This window comes from Mauremys mutica, chromosome 17, assembly GCF_020497125.1.
Source record: "Mauremys mutica isolate MM-2020 ecotype Southern chromosome 17, ASM2049712v1, whole genome shotgun sequence".
In the NCBI taxonomy this organism is placed as follows: Eukaryota; Metazoa; Chordata; order Testudines; family Geoemydidae; genus Mauremys; species Mauremys mutica.
Window position 1 is genome coordinate 22,560,913 of NC_059088.1, and position 26,085 is coordinate 22,586,997.

The 26,085-nt window shown below is 53.3% G+C and overlaps 1 protein-coding gene across 1 annotated transcript; it reads right to left on the bottom strand.

Moving 5' to 3' along the window:
• Nucleotides 1–493: 493 nt before the first annotated feature.
• Nucleotides 494–24,632, bottom strand: PRUNE1 (prune exopolyphosphatase 1). The gene is made up of 8 exons (XM_044991203.1): nucleotides 24,441–24,632; nucleotides 12,151–12,255; nucleotides 11,427–11,632; nucleotides 9,744–9,922; nucleotides 9,203–9,361; nucleotides 8,825–8,919; nucleotides 7,958–8,116; nucleotides 494–4,946 (listed from the first exon to the last, which is right to left on the bottom strand). Exons 1-8 carry the CDS (start codon nucleotides 24,477–24,479, stop codon nucleotides 4,425–4,427), a joined length of 1,464 nt encoding a protein of 487 aa, XP_044847138.1. The 5' UTR covers nucleotides 24,480–24,632; the 3' UTR covers nucleotides 494–4,424.
• Between the last annotated feature and the right edge of the window lie 1,453 nt (nucleotides 24,633–26,085).

Sequence of the window (26,085 nt, forward strand, 5' to 3'; positions counted from 1 at the left end):
AAAGGGTTGTTCAGTCTTGTGTGTTTGATGATGATCTATAAGGCTACGTTTTAGTCACGGGTATTTTTAGTAAAAGTCATGGGCAGGTCCCGGGCAGTAAACAAAAATTCATGGCCCGTGACCTGTCCATGACTTGTACTATACCCCGACTAAAACTTGGCCGGGAGTGCTCTGAGGGGGCGGTCTGGGGACACCACTGGTGGGGGGGGGGGGGAGGAGCTGCAGGGGCAGTGCCTCTAGGCAGGGTCAGCGTGCAGATCCCCCTGGTCCTTTGCCTAGGAGCTAGAGGGACATGCTGGCCGCTTTCAGGGAACTCCCCTGCCCCCCAGAGGGAAGCGCCGCCCCACACCCCAACCCCCAACCCTGAGCCCCCTCCCACACCCAAACTGCCCCAAGCAGTGGCTGATGCGACTGGCCCAGGGGCTGCCTGATCTGCTTGGGCAACCCCAAAATCAGCCGCACTGGCCGCTGCAGAAATCATGGAATCCTTAACTCAGGAAAGCACACACATTTAATCCTTATAATACAAGATCATCAGAATTACAAAAACAAAAAACTTTGGTTACGTAATATTTCTCTCTTTTCATACAACAATTTTGAAATTAATTTTGAAACATAGCATATTTTAGTAGACCTGTGGCCTAAGTAAAAACACTACACCCCAAAAGTGTTGGAATTACCATATCAAATAATTTAAAAAGGACTAACAAAACTGTACCATCAGAAAGCACTGCCAGCTGAGAACAGCGGCTCATCCTGCCGCAGATGGGCTTGCCGAGAATGGAACCGAAAAGGCTTACGGACCCACTGCGATGACTCTGAGGTTCTCATTGGTTCTCTTGCTAAAATGTGATTTATACAATGCTACATTGGATGAAAAATCAAACCACATTCTCTTCACTGTGCCCCAGTCCCCTCCATTTAAATAAAGCTGCTTCTCATCTTATTTTGCCTTTATTACATACTGTATATTACTTCAGCTGACATCCAGATTAACAGGTGAAACTGACACCCCCCTCCAAAGACGTATCCAACCCCGATTCAGGAAAGCACTTAAGCATGTGTTTAACTTTAAGCACCTTCCCGAATAGGGCTGCTTTCCTAAATCAGAGCGTGGAGGCCAATTTTGCTGGCTTATGTGATGCATTAACCTTTGTGCTGCTTCCCTATCCCTGCACAAGGGTGAATTAAACCCCAGCTCTGATAGAACTGAGTTTCCCTACCCTACTCCCCACAAGTTCAATATCTCCCTTCCCTAACCCCTTGCCCCAAAGCAGATTTTCTTTACCCCACGGATCGCAAACGCATCCTGGTTCCTTTTATTACCATGTGGGGCAGCCTGAGCCGGGAGCTCCTGAATCATACCCCAGTGGACACCAACTCGATGGCAGGACACATCCCCCGCTGTGCCTCACTTTGCTCCAGCTGCACAGCAGGTATAATGACCACACTCACCCAGAGGGGTGCTGCAAAGACTAGTTCGAAAAGGGCTATGTAATGTCACCCCCAACTCTAGCATCCAATTGTACCTGGAAGACACTAAAGCTTTCATTAAACCCTCCAGGGCCTTTCTGCCTCCCAGCTCTTTAGGGCAGATTTTCTGTTCTGTGTTTTTACGGCGCCTAGCACCATGGGGTCTTGGTCGGTGACTGGGGCTCCTGCATGCCACTACAATACACATAAAGAGGGAGATCACACCCTGCATACCTGGTTCTGTCTTATTTCTGGTGCACGCTGCAGGACTGACAGCCTCTGAGCCTGAACCTCTCGAGGTGTCCTCCATAAATAAGGATGCACATTGCTTTCATAGAGACAGCATTACAGCTACAAAATAGAGAGGGATTCAGGCACAGGGTATCGTCCATCAGTGCAGCTCCCAGACCCACCTGTTTGAGCCTTTGCTTGTGGGACATACAGACAGACACAGACTGTAGTGTAGGAGGCTCAGGGCTCCGCCACAAGAGGGTCTCTCTAGGGTGCATGTACCACAGAGACGTACCATGGTTAGATCATTCACAAGCCGAAAGGGAGGAGGGGAATTCATGACACACTGAGGAATGTGTCTGGGGTTTTAGCACCCGAGGCTTATTGACAGCCACCACAGACAATGGGGTTACACAGGGGCCAGACTATGGGGTCAGGGAATTTTTCCCTTCATGCAAGTGCCCCGCAGAGTGGACCTGGTTTGGGGGCACACGCGGTTACTTGATAACCTGCAGTGGCAGTACCTGAGGCCTTTTTAGGAGTCACAGGCCATTACAGTTATCATGTGAGAGCCCAGAATGACAATTCTGGAGAACACCAGTTCCTGGGTGCCAGGTGCACCAGAATCATCACCCCAGGATGAAAGTCTGTCCTTAACAATGAAAGCACCAGCAGGGCGGCGGACAAGGGCCAGTTCCAAGGAACGGAGCCTGGAAGAGATTTCGAGGCCAGATTTTCTGGTTTTTGCAGGGTTTGCACTGATTTAACAATATTGGTTAAAAAAAACAATTTAACTTGAACTGGTGCAAATTTCCCATGTGGACAAGGCCTCAAGCAATCTGAGCTGCCGGCCCACAGAATCACAGACATGAAACCGCCCCTGAAATCAAGTGAGCCCACACCAAGAGAGGCCGAGTTAAGGGCAAGCTGATAGTGTGGCCCCTTCGATAGTTTAATGAATAGTCGCCACCTGGAAAGTACCTTGTTCGTCACTTTCAACTATCAGCAAAAGATTAACGGCTACTTTCCAAGGGCAACTATGCGAGGTGCTGTCTAGGTACTGAATAGGCCCCCAGGAAGGTGAGCAGTAGCATTAACACAACTGGCTTACCAATCAAAGTGGCATTAAACAGAGACAGTAAAAATGACCCGAGCTGTGGGTCACAGACACACCTGCCAGTCCCCTCGGGAGAAGGAACGGACGCACTGGGGCATTCTGTATGGTCCTTTCCCCACCTGCAGGTCGGATCGTGCCAAGGGTCGGGTAGCTCACTCTCCAGCAGGACAGTAAAGACGACAGCCTGGGATTCTGGGGTTACTCCCTCGCAGCGACTCGGAAACAAACACGCCCAATTCACGAGCGCCGAGGAGTTTTTTCCTCATTGTGAGCCCTGCAAACTCAGCCAGGGCTCCAAAAGTCAAGCCAGGCTCCTTCCTTCTTGTGCACCCACCCCGGGGTGGCGGGAGGAACAACAGAAAAAGCCCCATAGAACCTGTAACTGGAAATCAGTAACAATTCCATAGATGATGCCCAAGGAGGAATAGACCCCAGCCCCCTCCCTGCAGAGGCGGGCTGGCCCCGGTTCGCTAACAGGACCCCAACCCCAGGGGCAGCTCCAGGCACCAGCACGCCAGCGGCATGCCTGCAGAGGGTCCGCTGGTCCCGCGGCTTCGGCAGACCTTCCGCAGGCGTGCCGCCGAATCCGCGGGACCGGGGACCTCCTGCAGGCAAGCCGCCGAAGGCAGCCTGCCTGCTGTGCTTGGGGCGGCAAAATACCCTGCCCAACCCTGTTTGTCCCTTTCACAGTCGCTTTCCAGGGCAGAGCTTTAGGAACCAATTCAGAAGAAACCCTTTCACACAACCCCTGGACGGCTGGCTGGAATTCCAAAGCTACCCAGCCAGGGTTTCAAAGGGATTGGACAATTACGACCACAGAGAACGGGAAGTTGTGAAGGAAGAGTTTTCCTTTACGCACAGTGCTGCACAGTCAGGCAGGTACATGACAGACCCAATGGCTCACAGGAGGCAAGATGGCTGACTGGGTCACATGGGCCGGGGGAAGAGGAGACGGGAGAGAAGTTCCTCTCCTTTATTGCTGTCCCCGAGGGGGATTCTGGATGGAAACAAAGCTGCCAAATCCACAGAGGGTTCAAGGAGAGTGGGGCCGAGATCTCCCCTCCCACGATGCCAGTCCAGCGACGGGGATGCACGGGGTAAGCCTGTGCACACAGAAATGGGACACAACGTGGAATGGGACTCAGGGGCTGCTGGACCTGGGCGTTCTTCCACATAACACGGCACAAGTGCTCATGACCTAGGGCCCGGCGACGCAAGAGGCGGCTGCGGCTGCGCCAGGGCAGGGTTTAAAGAAATCACTGTAACAGAGAAGGAGGTCGCCCTTGTGGGCACAGTCCGGCCAGGATCAAACCCCCGGGTGCCTTTAAAGTGCAGCTGCACTTTGCACTGGGGGGTGCCACTCTGCTGGCATTTTGTTTGGCTTTCCTATGAAATCCCCCGCTGGAGAAGTTGCCCCACGGAGGTCGGTTCCAGAGCATCACTGACAAAAGCGCCTGCGTCTGGCTTTTATTGCCGAGGCCGGGGTCCACGTCAGACAGCGGGACGTGTTTCGTCCACACACAGAAAGAGGCCGCGCATCTACTCCCAGAGCGCCAGGATTGCAATCGCGTCCCTGAAACCTGAGCAGGCACCAGCCCCGGTGTCATTTCTTCTCGGGGCTGCCGCTGGCGGAGGGGCGCACCACCGTGATGTGGCTGAACTTCTCGAAGATCGCCTCCGCCGACAGCTTGGGCAGCCCTCTGTCCAGAGGGCACTCATCCACCAGGCTGTTCATGGGGGTGGGAGGCAACGGGGCATCATCCTCCAGCAGGGCATCCCCATGCCTCGGGCACCTGGCAGGATCTCTCCTGCCCCTTGGCTCGTACTCCGGGGCGCCCGCTTCGCCAGCCACATCCGAGTCCTCCGGGTTCTCGCCGCTTTCGCCGCAACCGGCAGAGGAGTCTTTCGGCTCCGGTCTCGTCGTGCCACAGGAACCCGTGTCCGCGGGATGCATGGGGCCAGCCGTTATGCCCCGCTCCCTCAGGAAGTCTTTAAGGATCGGGAGGACTTTCTTACGCGATGCGACTGTGTTGCCTTGGTGGTAGGCACAGATGTTGGGGTAAAGGCTCCCCAGAGGGGAGAGGTCCAGGGGCGGGTTGTTAGCGCGCTCCAGAACGCCACACACCTAGTGGGGACAGAAACACGACGGGGTGAGGAGCCGGCTGGGAGCCAAAGACCCTCCCAAAGGCTGAACCTGCTGTCACAACGCAGCCGGGATGGGATGATGACATGCATAGTGACAGCAAAGCCAGAGCTGAGGCTCACCCTCAGTCTGTTCTGGGATGAGCCCCCCCAGTTCCCTCCTTACATTTCTGCTGTTTGGGGCACTACCCGTGTAATTCGGATACACTCAGGGCCAGATCCCCCATTGGGGTAAGCTGGCGCAGCTCCACGGATTTACCCCATTTGAGGGGAGACAGAATTACAGAGCTTGCCTCGCACTGACTGGCTCCTGGGCGGGAGCCCCATTCTGCTGCACCACGTCGGCAAAGCCAGGTGTGGCCCCGGGGTGTGAGCAGAGCCCAGAGCTGGGGTCACTGTGCTCAGTGCTCCCAGCTGGGCCCTTCTGATCCCAGGGCTGCTCTCCCCGCAAGCTCGGATACAGCTCCCAGGTGCTCAGTCTGCTGGACAGCGGGCCAGATCCTCAGCTGGTGTCAGTCAGCACATCCCAAGAGAGCGACGCTGATTTACTCCAGCCGGGGATCTGGCCCATGGACTCCAAAGGAACAACACTTCTTAGAGTAGCTGAGCGTCAGAGTCCAAGGCTCCTGTGCCTGGGCAGCCGGACAAACGAGAGAAAACGCACGTGCCCCCCACAGCCCAGGGAAGGGTTTCACGCTCGCCCAGACAACACAGTCGCTGTGGGGTTAAGCGAGAGGCACTATAAGCTTAGCGTTAAGGAACAAGTGCAATCAGTGGACACCAGCTGGGAGGGTAGATGTGTGTGTGTCGGGGGGGACGACAGGCTGGGTTCGAATGATCGACATTCAGCTTGTATCTGCCCAGTCCAGCCTCTGGATTCAGCCTCCGGAGGCAAAGCGCCGGGTGCGGGAGACGCCCAGGGTGCACGTTGGGGCAGGATCACACGGAGGGCGTTTCCCTTTGGAGCAGAGCCGGTTGCAGGGATGGAAAAAGGAGCCTCTTACCTCCCATCTCTAAGGCCGCCGTCTCCCGCTCGGTCCCCTCAGCTGCCGTGATCTCTGACCCACCCGGGCGATTAGCCCGCGATCCCTCCCACAGCTTTAAATCTTTGACCACGGTTAATGAGTGACGAGCGATGGCGCGGGATCGGATGGGGGGGGAGGGGAGCCGTTGCTGCACAGCTGGGGATGGGGGGAGTAAACAGCCTCCCCCCTCACTCTTGGGGTATGTTCTCGCCGGGCTCTGGGAAGCACTGAAGCAAACTCTGCAGGCACGTGGGCTGCTGCGTTGCAGGCGGCCTTGGAGCCGAAGGGTGAATGCCGACACTGGCACAGTTCAGCAGCCACCCCGCCGGCTACGGGAGCAACCGTGGCATGAACAAGCTCTGATGGACAGGGGATGTGGGGGGACGGGACTAAGCCTTGGAGGAGGGGGATTCGTGGGGACCTAGAAACACCCACTGAGGTGGCGGGGGGAGGGGAACAGGGCTTTCAAGCGGTCTTGCTTCCACTTGGGTGGCCAGTGGCTCAGCTGGGAGCTCGGCACATCAGGCGGGCGAGCAGGTTTCAGAGCAGACGGTGCTTGGAACCTGACAGCCGTGGAAGGGGCTGGAACAGCTCGTGCACCTGGGCCCCGATTCAGCAAAGCGCTTGGGCGGGTGTTTCATAAGGCACTGACTCCCACAGGACTCCAGCGCTCTGCTGAGCCGGGGCCGCAGGAGGGCGGGGGCTGGTGTAATCAAGGGAAGAACCTCTGGGAAAGCAGCCTGCTGGGAACGCCAGTCCCCTCTGTGAGATTTCTGTAGCGCCTGTCGCTGTCAGAGCCAAAGCTGTCTTGCATCCGGACTCCACTCAGAAGCATCTCAACTGGGCAGGCGCTGAACAGGTCACCAATGCTTTTTTGGCGGGGTAAAGAGTGTGCTGGTCCTTTAAGGGAGGCTACAGCCCAGCATGCCGATCTGGGGGACTAGGGCTGAGCTGGGAATTCACAAGTCCAGGAGCACCCAGAGAGCCCGATACCCAGCGGGGGCTCTTCCTACAGGCAGCTCCCTTGTGTTTTACATTGGACAAACAAAACCCTCAGATCCCAAGCTTTGGCTCCCAAACCCTCTCACGTTCTGCCCCATTTGCAGCAGGAGCAAATCGGTTTCTGCTCTGGGCTCTTTGCAGAAGCAATTAGCCAAGGTCCCGTTCCTCCCCTTGCTCCATTTCTAGGAGGTTCCCAAGGTGGGGGCGGCAGGGAGGGGCAGCTTTGGGGACAGGGATTATCGGGGTCAAGCGATGGCCAGACTAGAGCAATGGGCCACTATGAGAACAAGTCAGATAGGTTCTGACCCAGCAAAGCACTTAAGTCATACATGTCTAGAAAACATGGCCTAGGAAGGAAGACTGAAAAAATTGGGTTTGTCGTCTAGTCTGGAGAAGAGAAGACTGAGCAGGGCCAAGATAGCAGTTTCCAAGTACATAAAAGTTCGTTACAAGGAGGAGGCAGAAATATTGTTCTCGTTAATCTCTGAGGACAGGACAAGAAGCAATAGGCTTAAATTGCAGCAAGGGCAGTTTAGGTTGGACATTAGGAAAAACTTCCTAATTGTCAGGGTGGTTAAACACTGGAATAAATTGCCTAGGGAGGTTGTGGAATCTCCATCACTGGGGATTTTTAAGAGCAGGTTGGACAAACCCCTGCCAGGGATGGTCTAGATAATACGCAGTCCTGCCATGAGTGCAGGGGGCTGGACTAGATGACCTCTCAAGGTCCCTTCCAGTCCTACGATTCTGTGTGACTGAAGTTAAGCACCTGTTTAAATGCAGTGCAGGATCAGGGTGCAAACAGGGGATTTAGTGCTTGCAGGCAGGAATCACAGTGTCCTCAGTTTGTTATATGCATGGGCTGCCGGGACTGGCCACTGAGGGAGGGCGCCCGGCTCTGGAATATCCCTTGAGAATCTGAGGGCAGAGCCCAGGCAGGCAGGCGGCATGCCCCGACTATGCTCACCGCTGTCCGCACCGCCGGGTGCTGGCTGTACACCGCGAGCTGCCGGAATGGCTCGTTCCGCTCGTTGAAGGATATCGTCATGGCTACCAACCCACCGTAGCCGTGCCGCTGGCAGAAGGCGCACAGGTCCTGCTGCAAGCCAGGCCGCTGCAGGAAGGCCTAGGCAAGGACAGCGATCGGCGTCAGAGTCCGGAAGGCACAGGCACGCGACGGGACAGGACGGCAGGCAACGCTGCCAGCTCCTGCCCGTCTTACTACCCTGTCCTCCTCCCCGCCCCCAGCACCACCCACTTGTCTCATGCACCTGCTCTGCCTGAACTGTTCAGACTGCAGGCTCCTTGGAGAAGGGATGCTTATTTGGCAGCAGTGGGGTCTAGTGGATAGGGCGACAGACTAGGATGCAGGAGACCTGGGTTCTATTCCCAGCTCCGCCACTGGCCTGCTCGGTGACCTTGGGCAAGTTCCCTCGCTGTGACTCAATTCCCCACCTGTATTATGGGGATAACAGCATTGCTCTGCTTCAGAGGCGGGTTGTGAGGGGAGATGCTCAGATACTACACTGATAAGTACCACAGAGAGATAGAAAACCCTCCACTGCCCTGCAAGGTAGATGGGCAGCATTATCCCCACTTCATTGGCAGAACTAGGGAGAGAACCCAGGAGACCTAGCTCCCAATCCTGGGATCAGCTTCTTCCCACTTGCACAGGTTAACATTTAAATGGCAAAATGCACAGACACCCAGCAGGCGAAAGCTGCTTTCACTCCTGGGCTCTATTCCCAGCTCCGCCACCGCCTCCCTCCGTGGTCCGGGGCAAGTCACTTCACTTTCCCGCACCTCGGTATCCCCATGTTGTATTGATCCTTACCTCCAGCGTCACGTACACAGCACTGATGGCAAGAACGAGCCCGTCGCTCGACAGCACCTTAAGGTCCTTTCGCAGCATCTGGTCTGTAGTGAGCCCTGGAAAAACGAGAGGGGCAAGCGTGAGTGAAGAGGGACATTCGTTCCCAGCGGGAACTCGGATCACTTCCAGGGAGCTTTGAGTTTTGATGCTCCAAAAGACTCAAGACAGCGCTCGCACACACAACCCTCTGACCACACTGCTAGGTGGGTTCTTGGACTGTTTTCAGGTTAATTCAGATACGTGTCTGATTTAGTGCCTCCAACTATCTAAGCTCCATTCAGCCCCTGCCCTCCCCATCCATCCCATTTGATCCCCCATCAATCCATGAAAAGCTGGTACCTGACACATCGAACTTGGCTGTCTGCAGAGCCTCAAACAGGACGCTCCTCGCTGGGAGGTCTGGGAACTTGGATTCCAACAGGGCCACGTACTGAGTGTCTTTGGGAGTCACTTTCCCAGCTTCTGGAGTCATATTGACACAATCCAGAATTATTGTACCTTTAAAGCAAAGGGAGCAGCAGTTGACACAGAAACACAGTGTGCTGTGAGCCAAGCCGCGAGAAAACAGAGACCATACACAGTTGTTGTGGTCTTAGACATGAGCCGGGGAGTTAGAGCCTCTGGCTCTAGACAGGTGTTTTGGAATATCTCCCCTAGGCAAAGCCATGCTGCAGTAAACAGGCCTTGCAGGAGTCCAGGATTTGCTGCTTCCTGGGTTGGTGAAGATGCAGCCCTGCTGAGCATGCTGCTGCTTAGGGGTCGGTTTTACAGCCAGCAGGATACAGCCTGGGGCACGGGCCTGATATTTGCGGCTGTGGGTCTCCGCCCCAGAACGCTACACCCCTCCCCGAACACCAAAGTCAGCTAGCACTGCTCTCACCACGCAGCAGGGCGGCCGTCTGTCTGTCCAACAGCTCCGCTGGGCCCTGCACGATCCTCTCCGTCACCAGTGTGGCGCAGGAGCCCACCAGCTCCGCGGTGACTCTGCACCGAGGCTCCCTCTCCAGGGGCCGATGGTCGATCACCTCGATCACGGCCTCCTCCAGGGCTGCATCTCCACTGGGCGGGTGAGACGGGGAAGTGAGCGGCGCCGCCCGTGAGAGCGCCCCTCTCTGGAGAGATGGATGCAGGCCAGGAAAGGCCCAGGTTTTGTCCCCAGGCGTTTCTCTCTGCAGTTTCTCCCCCCACCCCAAAAAGAGGGACTTAGGGTCAATAGAATCACCCCAGGGATGGATCCTGTCCTTTTGGCGTCACCATCCACCCCAGAGCATCCAAGGGCGTTATGGTGCACCCTGGTGGGCGTTATTGTGTATTTATAGCATCACCCTGGGGATGGACCGAAAATTCCTCCTCTCTCAGGCTCTTTTCCTGCTCCCCGAACCAAAAAAAGGCTGATGCGGGGGGCTTATTTCCTCTACACTGAAAATATACTGACACGCACATGCAAAGGCGCTGGGCTGAAGGTGGTGCTGCAGCAAGGGGAGGGGGGCTTCAGCCCTTAAACAGGGAAAGGATGGTATGGCAACTGAGGGGGTGGGGTGAGGTTAGGGTAGCCGGGAGACAATCCACAGAGCGTGGGCAGGGGTGAGGGTGGTGGCGAGGCGGGCACAGGAAAGGATGGTAGACACGCATGTAGAAGAGGAAGGGGAAATGCCATCGTGTTCGGGTTCCCAGCGACGCAGGGGAATGCTGTGCAAACCTGCCTGCTCATATCAGGTTTGCTTATCCCCTTTAGCAAAACCCTCCCCGAGCACCCAGTGATGCAGAGCAGCTATGGGGAAGCCGCAGCTCCTGTCTATAGGCCCCTTCCAGCCACGAGAACTCTCCCGGCTCCTCCCAAGGAAGCTGAAGGGTTCATGAACTCGTCTGGACGTCAGATCCACTCTGCTGGGTAACAGCCCACCCTGCCCAAGCTCTCTGTGCCTTGTCCCATGCTGACCTCCGTGTGCAGAGAGCTGTCCCTGGGAAAGACCCGTCTCTTCCCCAATGCCCATGAGACGTGAGCCAACAGCAAGATTGGGAATATTTTAAAGCGAGTCACTCGCTCCTCTAGGGGTTCCCACCTGCCCTTGTGCACCTGTCTTGCATAATCCAGCAAGGATGCCATCCACTCCATAGACAAGACAGTGCCTCTGTTTATAAGACTAAGCAATTTCATCTACTTCAATTGCAAGCTCACTGGGGCAGAGGCCGTCCTTCTGTTCTGTGTCTGTACAGTGCATAGTACAACAGGTTCCTGGGCCAGGATTCTACCACAATACAAATAATAACGTCTTCATTCGCCTATCATTTACTCCCCACTCCATCCTGCCTGGAGCCCTCACCAGGGATTTAATGATAACACTGAGCTGCCGTATCGTGCGTTCCATCCTTAGATCTCAAAGCACTTTAAAAAGATGGCTCAGTGTCCTTAGCCTCATTTTACAGATGGGGACACTGAGGCACAGAGAGGAGAAGTGACTTGCCCAAGGTCACTGAGTAGGTCAGTGGCAGAGCCAGAATTTGACATGCACAACCCCACGTCCCCTATCTCCTAAATCCCCTGCACTGCCTCTCCACTTGCCTCGGCAGGATGTGGTGGTCGACCAGCGTCAAGGAGAGGAGGCCAGCCCGGTGCAGTGCATGCAGGTCGATCTCATCCCGGAAGATCAGGCAGCTGTCAGGGATCTGCTGCTCCTGCAGGAGGAAGGCACTCTCTGTGCGCAGGGGGAACTCCGAGCGGGGAATGTTCAGCACGGGGACAAATACCGCCTTGGACTCCAGAGAGGTCTGCAGGACAACGCAGCGAACCACAGGGACAGTTAGCAGCAGGCCTTGGCTACGGAGAGCACGGCCCAGGGTGGGTCCAGGCATCACACAGCAGCTCAGGCGTGCGTTGGTCTCAGTGCTATGTGGTCGACAGCCCAATTTCCCCACATCCCCCCTTGCACAGAGAGATCCCCTTCCCTCCCCCATCCCTGTTAAATCCACCACAGCCGAAGCTGAGTGCCAAAGCGGAGCAGGGCCACCCAGAGGATTCAGGGGGTCTGGGGACTTTGGCGGCGGGTCCCGGAGTGGAAGGACCCCCCTGCCGCTGAATTGCTGCCAAAGACCCGGAGCGGAAGAAGCTCCGGGGGCCCGGGCCCTGCGAGAGTTTTCCGGGACCCCCCCGGAGCGAGTGAAGGACCCTGCTCCAGGGGCCCCAAAAAACTCTTGTGGGGGCCCGCGGGGCCGGGGGCAAATTGCCCCACTTGCCCCCTCCCTCTGGGCAGCCCTGAAGCAGAGCCCAGCCTCAGGGCAACACTCACCTTTGCCAAGTAATAAGCCAGGGCAAGTGCCGACACCATGGAATCCAGGTCGCACGATTCATTCCCCAGCACCACGTGGACTTCCTGCCTGTGCTGGACATGTTCCTGCCAAGAGACAGGAGGCTTTGAATCCCAGCAGAGCAGGCCCATTGCCGCTGGCACGGGAAAAAGACCCACTCCCACGTGCTGGGCTGCTAACAGGGAGTCTCGCACAGGGAGCTCTCCAGGGGAAGGAGGAGCAAACACAGGACCCTTGGGGTGAGTGGCTGTAGTGTGTTGTTTGTGTTTGGGGGTTACTTGCTGTGTGCTGAGCTTGTGTCTGTCTGTCTGTTTGGAGGACCCTGTGCTGTGGCTGGCAGTTGAAAGCTAGAAGCCTCTGTTAATTGGCTGAGCCTTAGTCAGTGGGCGGGGCTATCAAGAAGGCCAGGGCTTTATAAAGCAGTGAGCGACCAGGGCTGCTAACAGGGAGTTTCGCAAGGGAGTTTGGAAGGGGGCAAAGTTCACTTGCTGTTCTTTAAAACCCGTAAACTAAACTAGATTCAAAACTTCCTGATTTAAACAAAACCCTTTCATTAACTAGGTAGCTGCAGGAGAGAATGCAGGCAGAAGCCCAGCAGCAGAGTGGGGGCTACCCAGTTTATTGCGCTGAGTGCAGCATGTCCTGCCCTGTGGGCGGGTGGCGTATGTTTGCATTCGGTGCAAGGAGCTCCTGGCCCTCAGAGACCACGTACGGGCTTTGGAGGCCAGGGTGGTGGAACTGGAGGAGCTAAGGGAGGCAGAGAGGTATGTTGATGATGCTTTCTGGGACACTGTAGAATTGTCCCACCTCTGGTCAGACAGGCCCTGCGCAGTTGAGGAGGAAGAATGGCCCAGGGAAGCAGAGCAGTCAATGGGAGCAGAGGGAAACCTTCCCATAGTTGGGACCCTCCTTCCAGAGGGTGCTGGGGTTGCCTCTCGCACTGAGGTTACCTCTCCAGGGGAGGGAACTCCAGTCACTAGGAAAAGGCAGGTGTTAGTAATGGGAGATTCAATCATTAGAAACCTAGATAGCTGGGTTTGTGATGACTGGGAGACTTGCCTGCCTGGTGCGAAGCTTGCGGATCTCTCGAGATATCTAGATAGACTTATGTGTACTGCTGGGGAGGAGCCGGTGGTCGTGGCTCATGTAGGTACCAATGACATAGGGAAGGGTAGGAGAGACGTCCTGGGTTCCAAATTTAGTCTGCTAGGGAAGAGACTGAAATCCAGGACCTCTATCTTAAGTAATGAATCTTAAGCAAGCTCTAGCATGCGTTGGTCTCAGTGCTATGTGGTCGGCAGCCCAATTTCCCCACATGCCCCCTTGCACAGAGAGATTCCCTTCCCTCCCCATCCCTGTTAAGGTAATAATTGGAGATATACCAATCTCCTAGAACTGGAAGGGACCTCGAAAAGTCATCGAGTCCAGCCCCCTGCCTTCACTAGCAGGACCAATTTTTGCCCCATATCACTAAGTGGCCTCTTCAAGGATTGAACTCACAACCCTGGGTTTAGCAGGCCAGTGCTCAAACCACTGAGCTATCCCTCCCCCAGTCGAAGCAGAGCACCAAAGTGGAGCAGGGCCGCCCAGAGGATTCAGGGGGCCTGGGGACTTTGGCGGTGGGTCCCGGGGCGGAAGGACTCCCCGCTGTGGGTCTTCGGGGCACTTCGGCGGCGGGTCCTGGAGTGGAAGGACCCCCCTGCCACCGAATTGCTGCCGAAGACCCGGAGCGGAAGAAGCTCCGGGGGCCCGGGCCCTGCGAGAATTTTCCAGGACCCCCCGGAGCAAGTGAAGGACCCCGCTCCAGGGGCCCCGAAAAACTCTTGTGGGTAAATCTTAAGTAATGAATCCACAGGTTCCATAGAATCTCTATGGATAGTAATTTCATGCTCTAATAAGAATATAACATTAGGGATCTATTATCGACCACCTGACCAGGACAGGGATCGCGACGATGAAATGCTAAGGGAAATTAGAGAGGCTATCAAAATTAAGAACTCAATAATAGTGGGGGATTTCAATTATCCCCATATTGACTGGGAACGTGTCACCTCCGGACGAAATGCAGACACAAAATTTCTCGATACTTTAAATGACTGCTTCTTGGAGCAGCTGATATGGGAACCCACAAGGGGAGAGGAAACTCTTGATTTAGTCCTGAGTGGAGTGCAGAAGCTGGTCCAAGAGGTAACTATAACAGGATCGCTTGTGACCATAATATAACAACATTTAACATCCCTGTGGTGGGAAGAACACCTCAACAGCCCAACACTGTAGCATTTAATTTCAGAAAGGGGAACTATGCAAAAACAAGGGGGTTAAACAAACAGAAATTAAAAGGTACAGTGACTAAGGTTTCCGGCAGCCTATAACAAAACAGAGGCAGCCAGATCTCAGCACTGCGTGCTCCTAACACAGCAGGCCCATAACCGGCTACTCAGAGACGCAATCAAATCTCCAGCTGCTAACGATTCTCTTTGGTTCTTAAAGGGGGGACATGTGCAAAGAGAGCTGCAGGAACAAGCTCTGGGCCAGATTCTCCTTTCACGCCACTTTTACTCTTGTGTAACTCCAGTTTAGACCAGTGCCCATGGGAAGATAAGCAGGCTCCTCTGGTTGCAGACAGAAGTTCAGATGCAAGGAAAACGGAAAGGGATGAAGGGGGGAGTTTAAAACTGAGGGGCATGATTCTCTGTTTGCCATGAAGTCATTTACAACAGTGCAAGTATGCTGACCTGCCAGCATTTTACAATGGCGTACATGACTGCACAAAGTGCAGGGCAAACGGAGAACCAGGCCCAAGATGTTTGAGGTTCAACGTGAATGTGGGGCGAAGGGCTGGCTGAGATGCTTATGGCCTCTTGGAGCAAGCTCTGACGCTCCAATCTCTACACTGGCCCTTTTGCTACAGTGCTGAAACTTGCCAATGAAAAGTGAGCCTGGAAACTACCCATGGGTAGCTAGGTCTCGGTGACCACTTATGAATGAAGCATTTGGTACCTGCAAAAGCAAATGGATGCAGCAGCCAAGAAGCCCTCCATGCCAGACAGCAAACAAGGCAGATTTGCACCAGCTCCCTAAAAGCTATTTGCCATTCCCCGCAGATGCTAAGAGGCAGCATCCGTTTCCCAGTTACTATCAAGAGAACAGGCAGACACACTCAGCGCCAGGTTCGAAGCCTGGCTGGCCAAGCACTTTAGATAAGCAAGGCTGGGATAGTGCATTTATGGAGTAGAGTTAAGAGCTGCATGTTACCGAGCGAACATGCAAAACAGCAGCATATGGCCCCAGGGAGGAAAGATAACAGCCTCACCGAGAAATGCACAAGCAATTTGCACTAAAAGGCACTCAAAGGCCTTGGAGAGGGATGTATACAGCCTTTTCAAAGCTAATTTACCTTCACGCTAGCTGGGAATGGCAGCGATGTCCCAGCCATTCCTGCAAACACATTAAATCAACATGATGGGTCTGAGCCATCAGGATTGTAAGAGACACACTAGCACCTTTTGGAATCAGAATGGATTGGGGGGGGGTCATTAAAATGGTCATTCCATCTAAATAATACAATCATCTAGTCTGATCTACTACATACCACCGGGCACAGAACCTCACCCAGTAACTTCTGCATCCAGCCCAGACCTTCTGGCTGGGCAAGCGTGTATCTTGTACAAAGACACCCCACCCTGACTCAACGACTGCACCACCATGACCCTAGGAGGGTTGCTTTAGCCTAGTCAGCACTGACTCACTTCTATAACACCCGGTGTATCTCGATTTGAGATCCTGGGACTGCAATCCAAATAGTAATAGCTATAGCAATGGTAGGTCTCTTCCTGGGATACTGGATTCAGTTCTGGCCCCGCTATCTCCAGGAGGAGATTGCTAGAACAGAGAGGGCCTTATGGGAAAACATGCAGACTGAAAAGGCGGAGATGGTTTCGTTTCCAGAAGCGATGTGAGAGGGAATATGATTGAGTATGTAAAATAGCAGACAATGGAGAGAAGAGAACTTGGGATAGTCCTAGTTATCTTCCCAGAACACAAGAACAAAGGGACATTATTCAGCAGAAGGCAACCAGTTAAAGACTGTGGAAAGGAAATGGTTTTATTTGTATACAGTGTGCACCCGGCTTGTGGGACTCGCTGCCACAAGATTTCAGCAAGGTGAACAGCTCAGTCAGATTCACAAGGATTGGATTTTTATACTGGTAATGAGGGCCTCCAAAGATACTTTAGGTGGGATTAAAGAAAAGACTGGAAGGGAAATAGACCTTCCTGCTTCAGGGCATACACTGACTTTAAGTGAAAGTGACCGGAAGAAAATTCCTTTACAAGCAGGTTATTCCGTAGCATCCCACCGCAAGGGTGGCTTGCATCTGCCTCTGAAGCAGCTGGTACTGGCCTCCATGGGAGACAGGACAGTGAGCTGGCTAGAGAGAGGAAGGATGGTGCAGTGGTTAAAATGCTGGCCTGGGGCTCAGGAGATGTGGGGTCAAGTCTCTGTTCTGCCTCAGGCTTCCTTGCACAATTCACTTAGTGGCACATTTTCAAAAGCACTTAAGTGACTTAGGAGCCTAACTCCCATTTTTAAGAATGACCTAGACACCGAAGAGTCCAAACCTCATCGACTCTGAATAAATCACTTGGGTGCGTTAGCACTTTTCCCCCTTCGCCTCTCTGTACCTCAGTTTCCCCTCCATACAATGGAGATAATAGCCATGCCCTGCCCCGCAAGGGGGCTGTGAGGATAAGTACATGAGACTGGGAGGGGCTCAGATGCTGCGGGGATGGTGGTCAGACCCAGTCTCGCAATTCCTATATTCCTAATTTGTGCGATACAGAAGGTTGGGGGCACAAGAAAAGAAAACAGTTCACTTTTGAGCTACTTCTGCAACTGTAAATAGAAAATGCCAATGGTGCAGACCTGTGGTGCTGGCAGAATCTGCTGATGAGGAACTGAGTCAAGGTTTGACTCATTCATACCAACAGAACACGAGGCTTATCTCAGGCGCTGCGTTCATCCTTTGGGTTCAAAACTGACAGAGGAAGGGGAAGCCGACAGGGAAGGGCAACTTTGGAGAGACAGCCACAAAAACAAGTTGCGGGGGGGAACGTCTGCAGGGAAAGTAAGAGAGATCCCAAGCCAAGGGGCTCACAGAGCCTTGGCCAACAACCTGCCGAACTAAACCAGAGGTTCTCCGTACACCATGAGCAGACAGACACCGTGGGGCTGAATGCCAGAATGTCGGTCTGGGAGAACAACGGGGAAAGACAGAGGTTATGTCTACACTGCAACTGGAGGTGTGACTGCAGCTAAAACTAGCAGTGAAGACGCAGTGACACAGGCTTCAGTGCGGGCTGGAACAAGCCCACCAGGGACCCTGGGTATGCGGTCGCATTGCTAGCTTGCATGGGGGTCCATGCCGCCATGTCTTCATTGCTGGTTTTAACCACGCTAGCTAGGGTCGACATACCCTTAGCGAGAGCCCAGTGGGGGAGGGTGTCTATTTGAAAAGTCTGCACCCAACAAGAGACAAAATCGCTGCTACTGTCTGCCCACAGTGCAATCCTCAGCGATTCGAAGGGGTAATTCACAGAAACAGTAGCATCGCTATATATACACACACAACACATACCCAGCAGGGGACTGGAGAGGGCTTGAATCGTCTGAAGAGCTCTGATGAAGGGAGGTCACAGACCCACCAATGCAAGCTGGGGTCGTATTCAGAGCTATTTACAGCAGAGCCTAGAGAGGTCTGCACTGAGAGCGGAGCCCCACTAGGTCAGGCACTGACCCCAAGACAGTTCCTGCTGCAAAGAGCCTGCAGCCTAAGTAAACAAAACAGGAAGGGAGGGGAAACTGAGGCAGAGAACAGGACGCTGATTTGCCCAAGGTCACTGGCAGAGCTAGGACCAGGATTAGAACCCAGGACTACTGAGGCCCAGTTCAATGTGCTATCCCACTGGGACACGCTGCCGCTCAAGCTTGTAGCATCCTTTTCTCTTGGCCAACTTTTTTTTTTTTTTTTTAAGCCTTGCAAAGGTAACGCGCATTTTCTCACACCCAGCCTGCAGGCAGTGTTAATGTGCGGGCCCAGCAGCAGCGCGACTTCAGGTGAGTCTCAAGCAAATGCAGCAGACTTATTTTTGCGGCAGGCAAAGACGCACACGAATAGCAGCCCGACGACATCATCGACGCGCTCGGCGCAAACAGGCCGCACTCAATGAGCCGCACACAGAGGCTTGTTTACGTGCAGCCCCAAACAAACAGTTATTATGGAAGAAAACCCACCCTGCATTCACCCTACCAGCTCCTCTCTGCAGCCAGCACAGCTCGTCAGGCCAGGAGAAAGCAGCTTTTTGTGCCGGCTCCTGGCACTTCCACCCCCTCTGCGTTCTGTTTGATCTCTAGAACAAGGGGACCCCTTCACCAGGTCAGCATTTAGGTTATGCCCCACCACTGAAGCTTTGTCCATGGCCTGGCTTGTAGCCACCGGAGTAGTTATGCTAATGCCCATCCCTAGTGCAGATGTAAACGAAGTCTTACATTAATGCAGCATGTGTATCATACAGGCCACGTTCACCCTAGTGCACAGTCTGTATAAACTACTACACCACACTGATTCAGCAGCGAGGCAGATTTGGGTACATGGCTAGGGACCTATTTACCAACAATCTCCTTCTCCCCAGGTCCTACTGCCACAGATGTCGTCAGAGCAGGGCACTCCCCACTCCCATCAGAGAGATGGTGCAGCTGGTGGAACTTTCTCTGTGAGGGCCCTTTAGTTTTGAATTGGTTCCTTCCGCCCTGGTCTGAAACAGTCCTGCCGGGGTACGGCTGCCAGGTCCATTTGCTTTTGGTAACAGAGCAACTCCAGCAGAGACCATACAGAAGGGAAATACGGTTCTAGCAGCTGGGTAATGATTTACGTTAACGATGGGGCGAAGGAGGCTTCCTAGAGCAAACCATGCATCATGGAGCACGTAGAACCAAAGACACATGCTGCTTTTTTTATAGTTTCATGTGAGTTTAAGGTTGAAAGAGACCGATTAGCTCAGGGGTCGGGAACGGCGAACCGGGGTCACTGGGAGCTGCAGGGGGCCGTGCCTGCGGACAGTCAATGTAAACAAAACGTCTCGCGGCCCGCCAGCAGATTACCCTCATGGGCCATGTGCCAAACGTTGCTGACCCCTAGATTAGATCATCTAGTCTGGCCTCCTGTATAACACATTTCACCCAGACACCCCAGTATTAAGCCCAAAGACTAAACCAAAACATTTCAGCTCTCAGGAGACTAAACTGTGCACCACCAAGGTGCCACCAATGGCAGGGTACTGATTAGGTGGAACGTGCCATAGGGAGGAAATTCCTTCCAAACCTGAATATGTGAGCAGGACCCATCAGCCAGGCGGCTAAGAAAAAGGATTCTTGGTACCACCTCAGAGCACTGGCCCACCCCGTCCAGTGTCCCATCTCCAGCTGTAGCCCATCACTGATGCTTCAGGGGAAGGCAAAAATAACCTCAGCATACATGAAGTCAATTGTGCATCAGGGAAGAATATTCCTTTTGACCACCCCTTGCATTTTTACAGCCCCGAAAAATAAATACCCTATACTGAAACCTGCACCGGTGTCAGTGATTGCACACGGTGCAGAGCAAGGAGAATCAGGCCCGAGGCAGTGAACACAGTGTGATACAGCACTGGCTAAAAACCCTTGTGTTAAATAAGGCCTTAGTCCCACAGCTAGGTCCTCTCTGCTACCCAGCACAGAGGAGCAGGCTGGTCGGTTAGCAGCACAGGAAATGATGCCAGGCAGCTGAGGGGGGGAAGGAGAAAGGAAAAGTTAAGTCCTATTCTTTGGGAGTCAGTGTCCCAGCCCTCCCCTCCTCACTGCAGCACTGGAAGGTAGGTTTATACAGTGTCACTTGCCTTCAAGACTCTAGCAACATGGAAAGGTGGGGGACTGCTCTGCAGCAGAACCTCCATGGGACGGGAAAATGGGAATGCCTGACTCACTTTATAGATGCCCCGCGCTTCTCCCACAAGTGTCACCAGCCAAAAGGCAGCAGCTTCAGGGTCACCCCAAGCAGCACCTCCAGGGACGGACGCAGGGAGCATAGACAGATCGCAACATGGCAGTTTTAGCACTAATTCAAGAGTTCTTTGGGCATCTGCTGATGGCAACACCCTTGGAGGCAGACATGTGAAACGCACTCAGTCCATGGCCTAGCATTCAAAACACGCACTCAACACTGGGGAAGATGAGCCGCTCCTGGAATGGGTAAGACACCATGTTGCTAACCTACCCATTTCACTGGGGAAAGTGGGGATAATTCTTCATAGCACTTTGTAACTGTGGGGAGGAAAGTTGGTCTTGCGGCTAAGGCACTAGACTGGGACTCAGGAGATCTGGGTTCTAGGAAAGTCACTTAAATCGCTCTGCACCTCAGTTTCCCCATCTGCAAAGAGGGGATAATCTTCTTCCTCTCCTTCCACATTTTGTCTATTTAGACTGTAAACTCTTCAGGACAGGGACTGTTTCTTACTGTGTGTGTGCGCGCAGCGGCTGGCACAATGGGCCCCTGATCTCGGTCACTCTGTGTGCGTGCAGCAGCTGATACGACAGGCCCCTCATCTCAGTTACTCAGTATCTGTGCAGTGCTTGGCTCAATGGGGCCCTGATCTCTGAGTGCTACCATACTACAAGTAATAGCAGTAAGTTTTAGTAACAAAACACATCACTGCATTAGCTTTGCTATTCATTCCCCCCCCACCCCCAAGAACTGAGGAGGGTTTTCAGAAAGAAAAATCAAAGCTGGGGATTAGTCAAGAAATAGGGAGGTTCTACCGTATATTGAAATGTCAAGTAGATTTTTTTTTTTAATCTCAGTTGATATTTTTACACCTCTGCGCAGAGAGAGATTAAACATATTACTGGCTCCTGACTAGCTCAAAGAACTGCATAAAAATACTCATCTATAATTTCCTTACCATAACAAGGTATCAGTGTAGATAAACGTGACAGCGCTACACTCTGGTTAGGAAATCTAAAGCTATTAGAGGAGAAATGTAATTTAAATTGCATAGTAAGCAGGATCAAAATAGACAAGGCTCTTCTGTCTTTCATATCTTCCATTGCTCCTCAAGCACACTGATATTACCACAGCCTGTAGCTAGCTGAGTGACCTAATTCTCCATTGCATCTATTAGAAGGTCCCTGAAAAAAAAGCATTGTATCATGTTATCTAGGTTTTGGGGCTTTTATTATTTTTTTATCCCTTGACCAAATAAGATGGATGACATTTTCCAGATGCAGAGAGACATTGGAGCTCGTGGCATGAGAATTTCTGCCCAAACACAAACTCGTGTCATGGCCACAAACAGAATCCGGATGTTAAAACTCACTGCAATGAAACACTCAGCAATTATCAAACCTGCTTGCATAGAACTGTTGCCTTCACTGGAATTTTGGCACACTTGGGGAAATGGGAAGAAACAGACTCTATTGTAAGAGGCAGGCAATCTTCCATTTGTATTTCCCCACCTGGATTATGCTCTAGCCGATAGGTTCATGCTAATCATGACATCCCCAAGCTTCTCAGGTATATCACCATCCCAAACACCTCAGAGGCCAGTGATGCCTGTTTTACTGCATATCCCAGCCTTACTAACTTATTCCACATAAGCAAAGCAAGAAAGTAGTAGGCCTCAAAAAGACAAGCAAGGCCCTGAGGACAGAATGAATCCCCAAAGGAGGGCCCACTCATATTCATTTGACTGACATGTCTTCATCCATAGGGTCCTTTTGAACCTACTAATTAGTGCTCACAGCACTCTATGCTAACCCCTCTCTGGTTGCTGCAAAGATATACATAGTCAGATGTTCCACTCCCTCGGCCCTGTGCAATAGGGAGGTGTTGTGCAGATGGGGAAACTGAGGCCCAGAGACTTGTCCAAGGTCACTGGAGACATCTGCTGCAGGAACAGAACCCATGTTTCCTGACTCGCAGTCACGTGTCTTAACCACAAATCTGTCCTTTTGCCACTTTGCTCACAGGTCAGAATGCCCCACATTATACATAGCTGTCAGCCCGTGACTGCTGTTGGACAGTTACAAATTGGTGAGGGTGCCCTAGGCCCAGTGCAAAGAGAATTCTCTCTAGACTCACAGTGCAGTAAAGTCTCAGATCTGACACACAACTTCGCCCTTACCATGAGTTTATAGCCTGGGCAGAGATCACATGTAAACTAACAAGCTAGACTTTTGCTGATTTTCAAATTAGTGGAGCTTAATTTCTAAAATGTCTTAATTTCTAAAATTTATCTTTTAAAATGTTACAGCCAAGGTCTACTTCATTCCTGGAGAGAAGTCTACAATACAGACAAAGCAACACTAAATTCGAACAGGTCTTTATCACCTCTATTTCCTGCACTTCTTATTTTGACACTAACACGTTCACTTTAGCACTGTGCACAGCTGCCCATCACAGCAGAACTGAAAATGCTAAAGAAACAAAAACAACAGCTGCTCCCTAAGGGCAAAAACCGGGTCATTTCGTGCATCCACTTCTGACACTCCCTCTCCCTGCCCAAACACACTAACATTAAACATCAGCCCCTTTGTTTCCACAATTTCAAACTGTTTTCATAATGTTTGTCAGTCAACAGGTCCACAGGTAAAGGAAATTATATGGGTCCAGGATATGCAACAGCCAGTTTGAACTAGCACCAAAACAAAACATCTAGCCTGGTGGTAGAATTTAAGTCCAGCATCACATGAAACATCTGAACTAGATGCCACTGGAAAATTGATTTGAAGTGGGTATATATATTTTTTATAATCTCTGGTAAGTCACTTTAAAGGTGTATCTTGCTTAAATTTCATTCTCTACTTAAATTCACCCATGATTTTAGCGGTCACTGGTTCTACGGGATCATAAGACAGCAGACAGTGCTTCAAAGTCCAGCACCCAGTAGCAGAAAGTCTTAGGCGGGGATTCTCCTAGGGACTTGAAAGGAGTTTGGTACCCACCTTTCACTTAAAGTCAATGGGATTTGGGAGTCTAACTTCCCTGTAAGGATCCTCTGAAGATGCCAGCCTCAGTCTCTAACTCTCCTGGATCAGGAAAGATCAGCTGCTAACACCATTTTGAAAAGCCGCAGGGGCAGGGGAAAAGCAGGATAGTAATCAGAGCACTGTGATTTTCAAGGTTGTGGGATAAGGTCAGTTCCGGGACGAATACTTTTTGCTAAGTTCTGGTTTCAGTCCCATCACCAAACAGAAAATACTTCGATCCTTGGGTATCCTTTGTCCTAGTTCTGCAGGTGTAAATGGGCTACATCAAACTAGGCTCTTCCATTGGTGCCCATCCCTGCAGCATCTGGGCACCTCAGTCTAGATCCCAGTCCAGTCCCAGAGCCAGGATGAGGGGAGATGGAGGATCATGAGGGCAGCATGGAGGGGTGACCATGGGGTTAGGGGGAGCAGAAATTGAAGGGGGCATGGGGAGGCTTGGAGGAGTATGGAGGAAGCTGAAGGACCAGGCATGGATGGATGGGGGGAGGAATCGGGGACAGCGGTTGGTGGGTGCTGGGGGGCAAAGGGGACCATGGACTAAAGGATCAGGGAGAAGTGGGGGGACAGCGATGGACAGGGGTGAGGGTGGGGCAAGCTGTGGAGGGGAGGTCGGGCTGGGGAGCAGCAAGTGGGGGAGGTGGGTTGGGCCATAGGAGAGGCAGAACCAGGCTGTGTGGTTCTAGGGGGAGGTTCAGGGGTCACCAAGGCTGAGGGAGCAGGGGGGAGAGCTGGGGCTTGTGAGGGGGGCGATGGAGGGGAGGCTTTGTGGGAGCCAGATATGAAGTTCTGGTCCCCATGTGCCCCCCATGCCCTCCCGAACTCCCTCCAGCCCCTGCCCCCCATAGCTCCGGCTCCTTCCACAGCCCCTCACCCCCCAGTGTCCCCCTCCTGCTTCCCCCAGCCCTTGCCCCCCATAGATCCCGCTCCTTCCACAGTCCCCACCCCCAGTGCCCCCTCCTGCACCCCCCAGCCCCTGCCCCACACAACTCCAGCTCCTTCCACAGCCCCCACCCCCAGTGCCCCCTCCTGCACCCCCCAGCCCCTGCCCCACACAACTCCAGCTCCTTCCACAGCCCCCACCCCCAGTGCCCCCTCCTGCACCCCCCAGCTCCTGCTCCCTCCACAGCCCCCCCTCCCGCTTCCCCCATTGCCCCGTCCAGCCCCAGCCCCAGCCCAGGCCCCGGCCGGTACCTGCAGGGCGGCCCGGCGGCTCCGCACGAAGCGCTCCATGGCGGGCGGGCAGCGGGGCAGGAGGCGGCGGCCGCAGCGGGCCCTGGCTCCGCAGCGAGCGAGCGAGCGGCTCCTCCCGCCGGGGTGGGGACCCGGTCCCGGTCCCTCGGTACGAGCCGCGCGCGGGGCTGCCGGGAAATGGAGGCGGCCCCGGAGAGCGGGAGAGTCACTGGGTGGGTGTGACTGTGAGGGTGTGTGTGTGTCTGTGTCTGTGTCTGTGTCTGTGTGTAGGGGAGGGTGTGACGGGGTTCTGTGTGGCTGTGACTACGGGGGTTGTGTGTGTGTGTAGCGGAGTGTGTGATGGGCGGTTCTGTGTGGGTGTAATTACGGGGGTTGTGTGTGTGTAGGGAAGGGTGTGACTGCGGGGTTGTGTGTGTGTAGGGGAGGGTGTGACTGCGGGGTTGTGTGTGTCTGTGTGTAGGGGAGGGTGTGACAGGGGGTTCTGTGTGGCTGTGACTACAGGGGTTGTGTGTGTGTGTTGGGGAGGGTGTGACTGCGGGGTTGTGTGTGTGTAGGGGAGAGTGTGACTGTGGGTGGTATGTGTGTGTAGGGGAGGGTGTGATGGGGGTGCTGTGTGGGTGTGACTACAGGGGTTGTTGGGGAGGGTGTGACGGGGAGTTCTGTTTGGGTATGACTATGGGGTCTTGTGTGTGTGTGTAGGGGAGGGTGTGAGGGGAGGATTCTGTGTGATTGTGACTACGGGGGTTGTGTGTGTGAAGGGTGTGACTGCAGGGGTTGTGGGGGGAGGGTGTGACTGCGGAGGTTATGTGTGTAGGGAAAGGTGTGATTGTGAGAGTTTTGTGTGTGTGTTTAGGGGCGGGTGGACTGTGGGGGTTATGCATGTTGGGGAGAGTGTGACTGTGGGGTTGTCTGTGTGTGTAGGAGAGGGTGTGACTGTGGGGTGTGTGTATGGAAAGGTGTGACCGTGGGGAGCTGTGATGGGGGACTGTGTATGTGTCAGTGGGTTGTGTGAATAGGAGAGGGTGTGATGTGAGAAACCGTGAGGGGTTGTGATGTATGTGTTTGTAGTTATGTGTGTGTGTGGTAACTTGTGATTTTATAGGAGGGTTATGAATATAGGAGGGAGTGTGTTGGGGTGACTGTGGGGGGATGTGTGGGGAGTGTATAGGAATTTGGTCTGGCTGTAGGGGGTTGTGATGGGGAGGGAATGTAGTTGTAAATGTATTGGAAGGTTGTGCATGTCAGAGATTGTGATGTGTGTGTGTAGCTGTGAGTAGTGTGTAGAGGAGAGTGTGTTTGTGTGGTGAGTGTGTACGGGATTGGTCTGATTATGGGGGATTATGATGGAGTGTGTGTGTATAGTGAGTGTATAAGGGTTGTGTTGGTGGAGTGTGTAGGAAGGGGTGCGATGGGGCAGTGTGTGTGCTTGTGAATGTAGAGGATTTTCTATGATTGTGGGGATTCTGATGGCAGAGCGTGTGTAGTTGTAAATGAGTGTGCATTGGGTTCTGATCTGGAGTGTGTGTGTGTGTGTAAGGGTTGCGTTGGTGGAGTGTGTGCAGGAGGGTTGTGTGTGCAGGATAGGGTATGTAGTTGTGAGTGTACATAGGAGGGTTGTGAGTTTAGGGGGTTGTGATGTGTATGT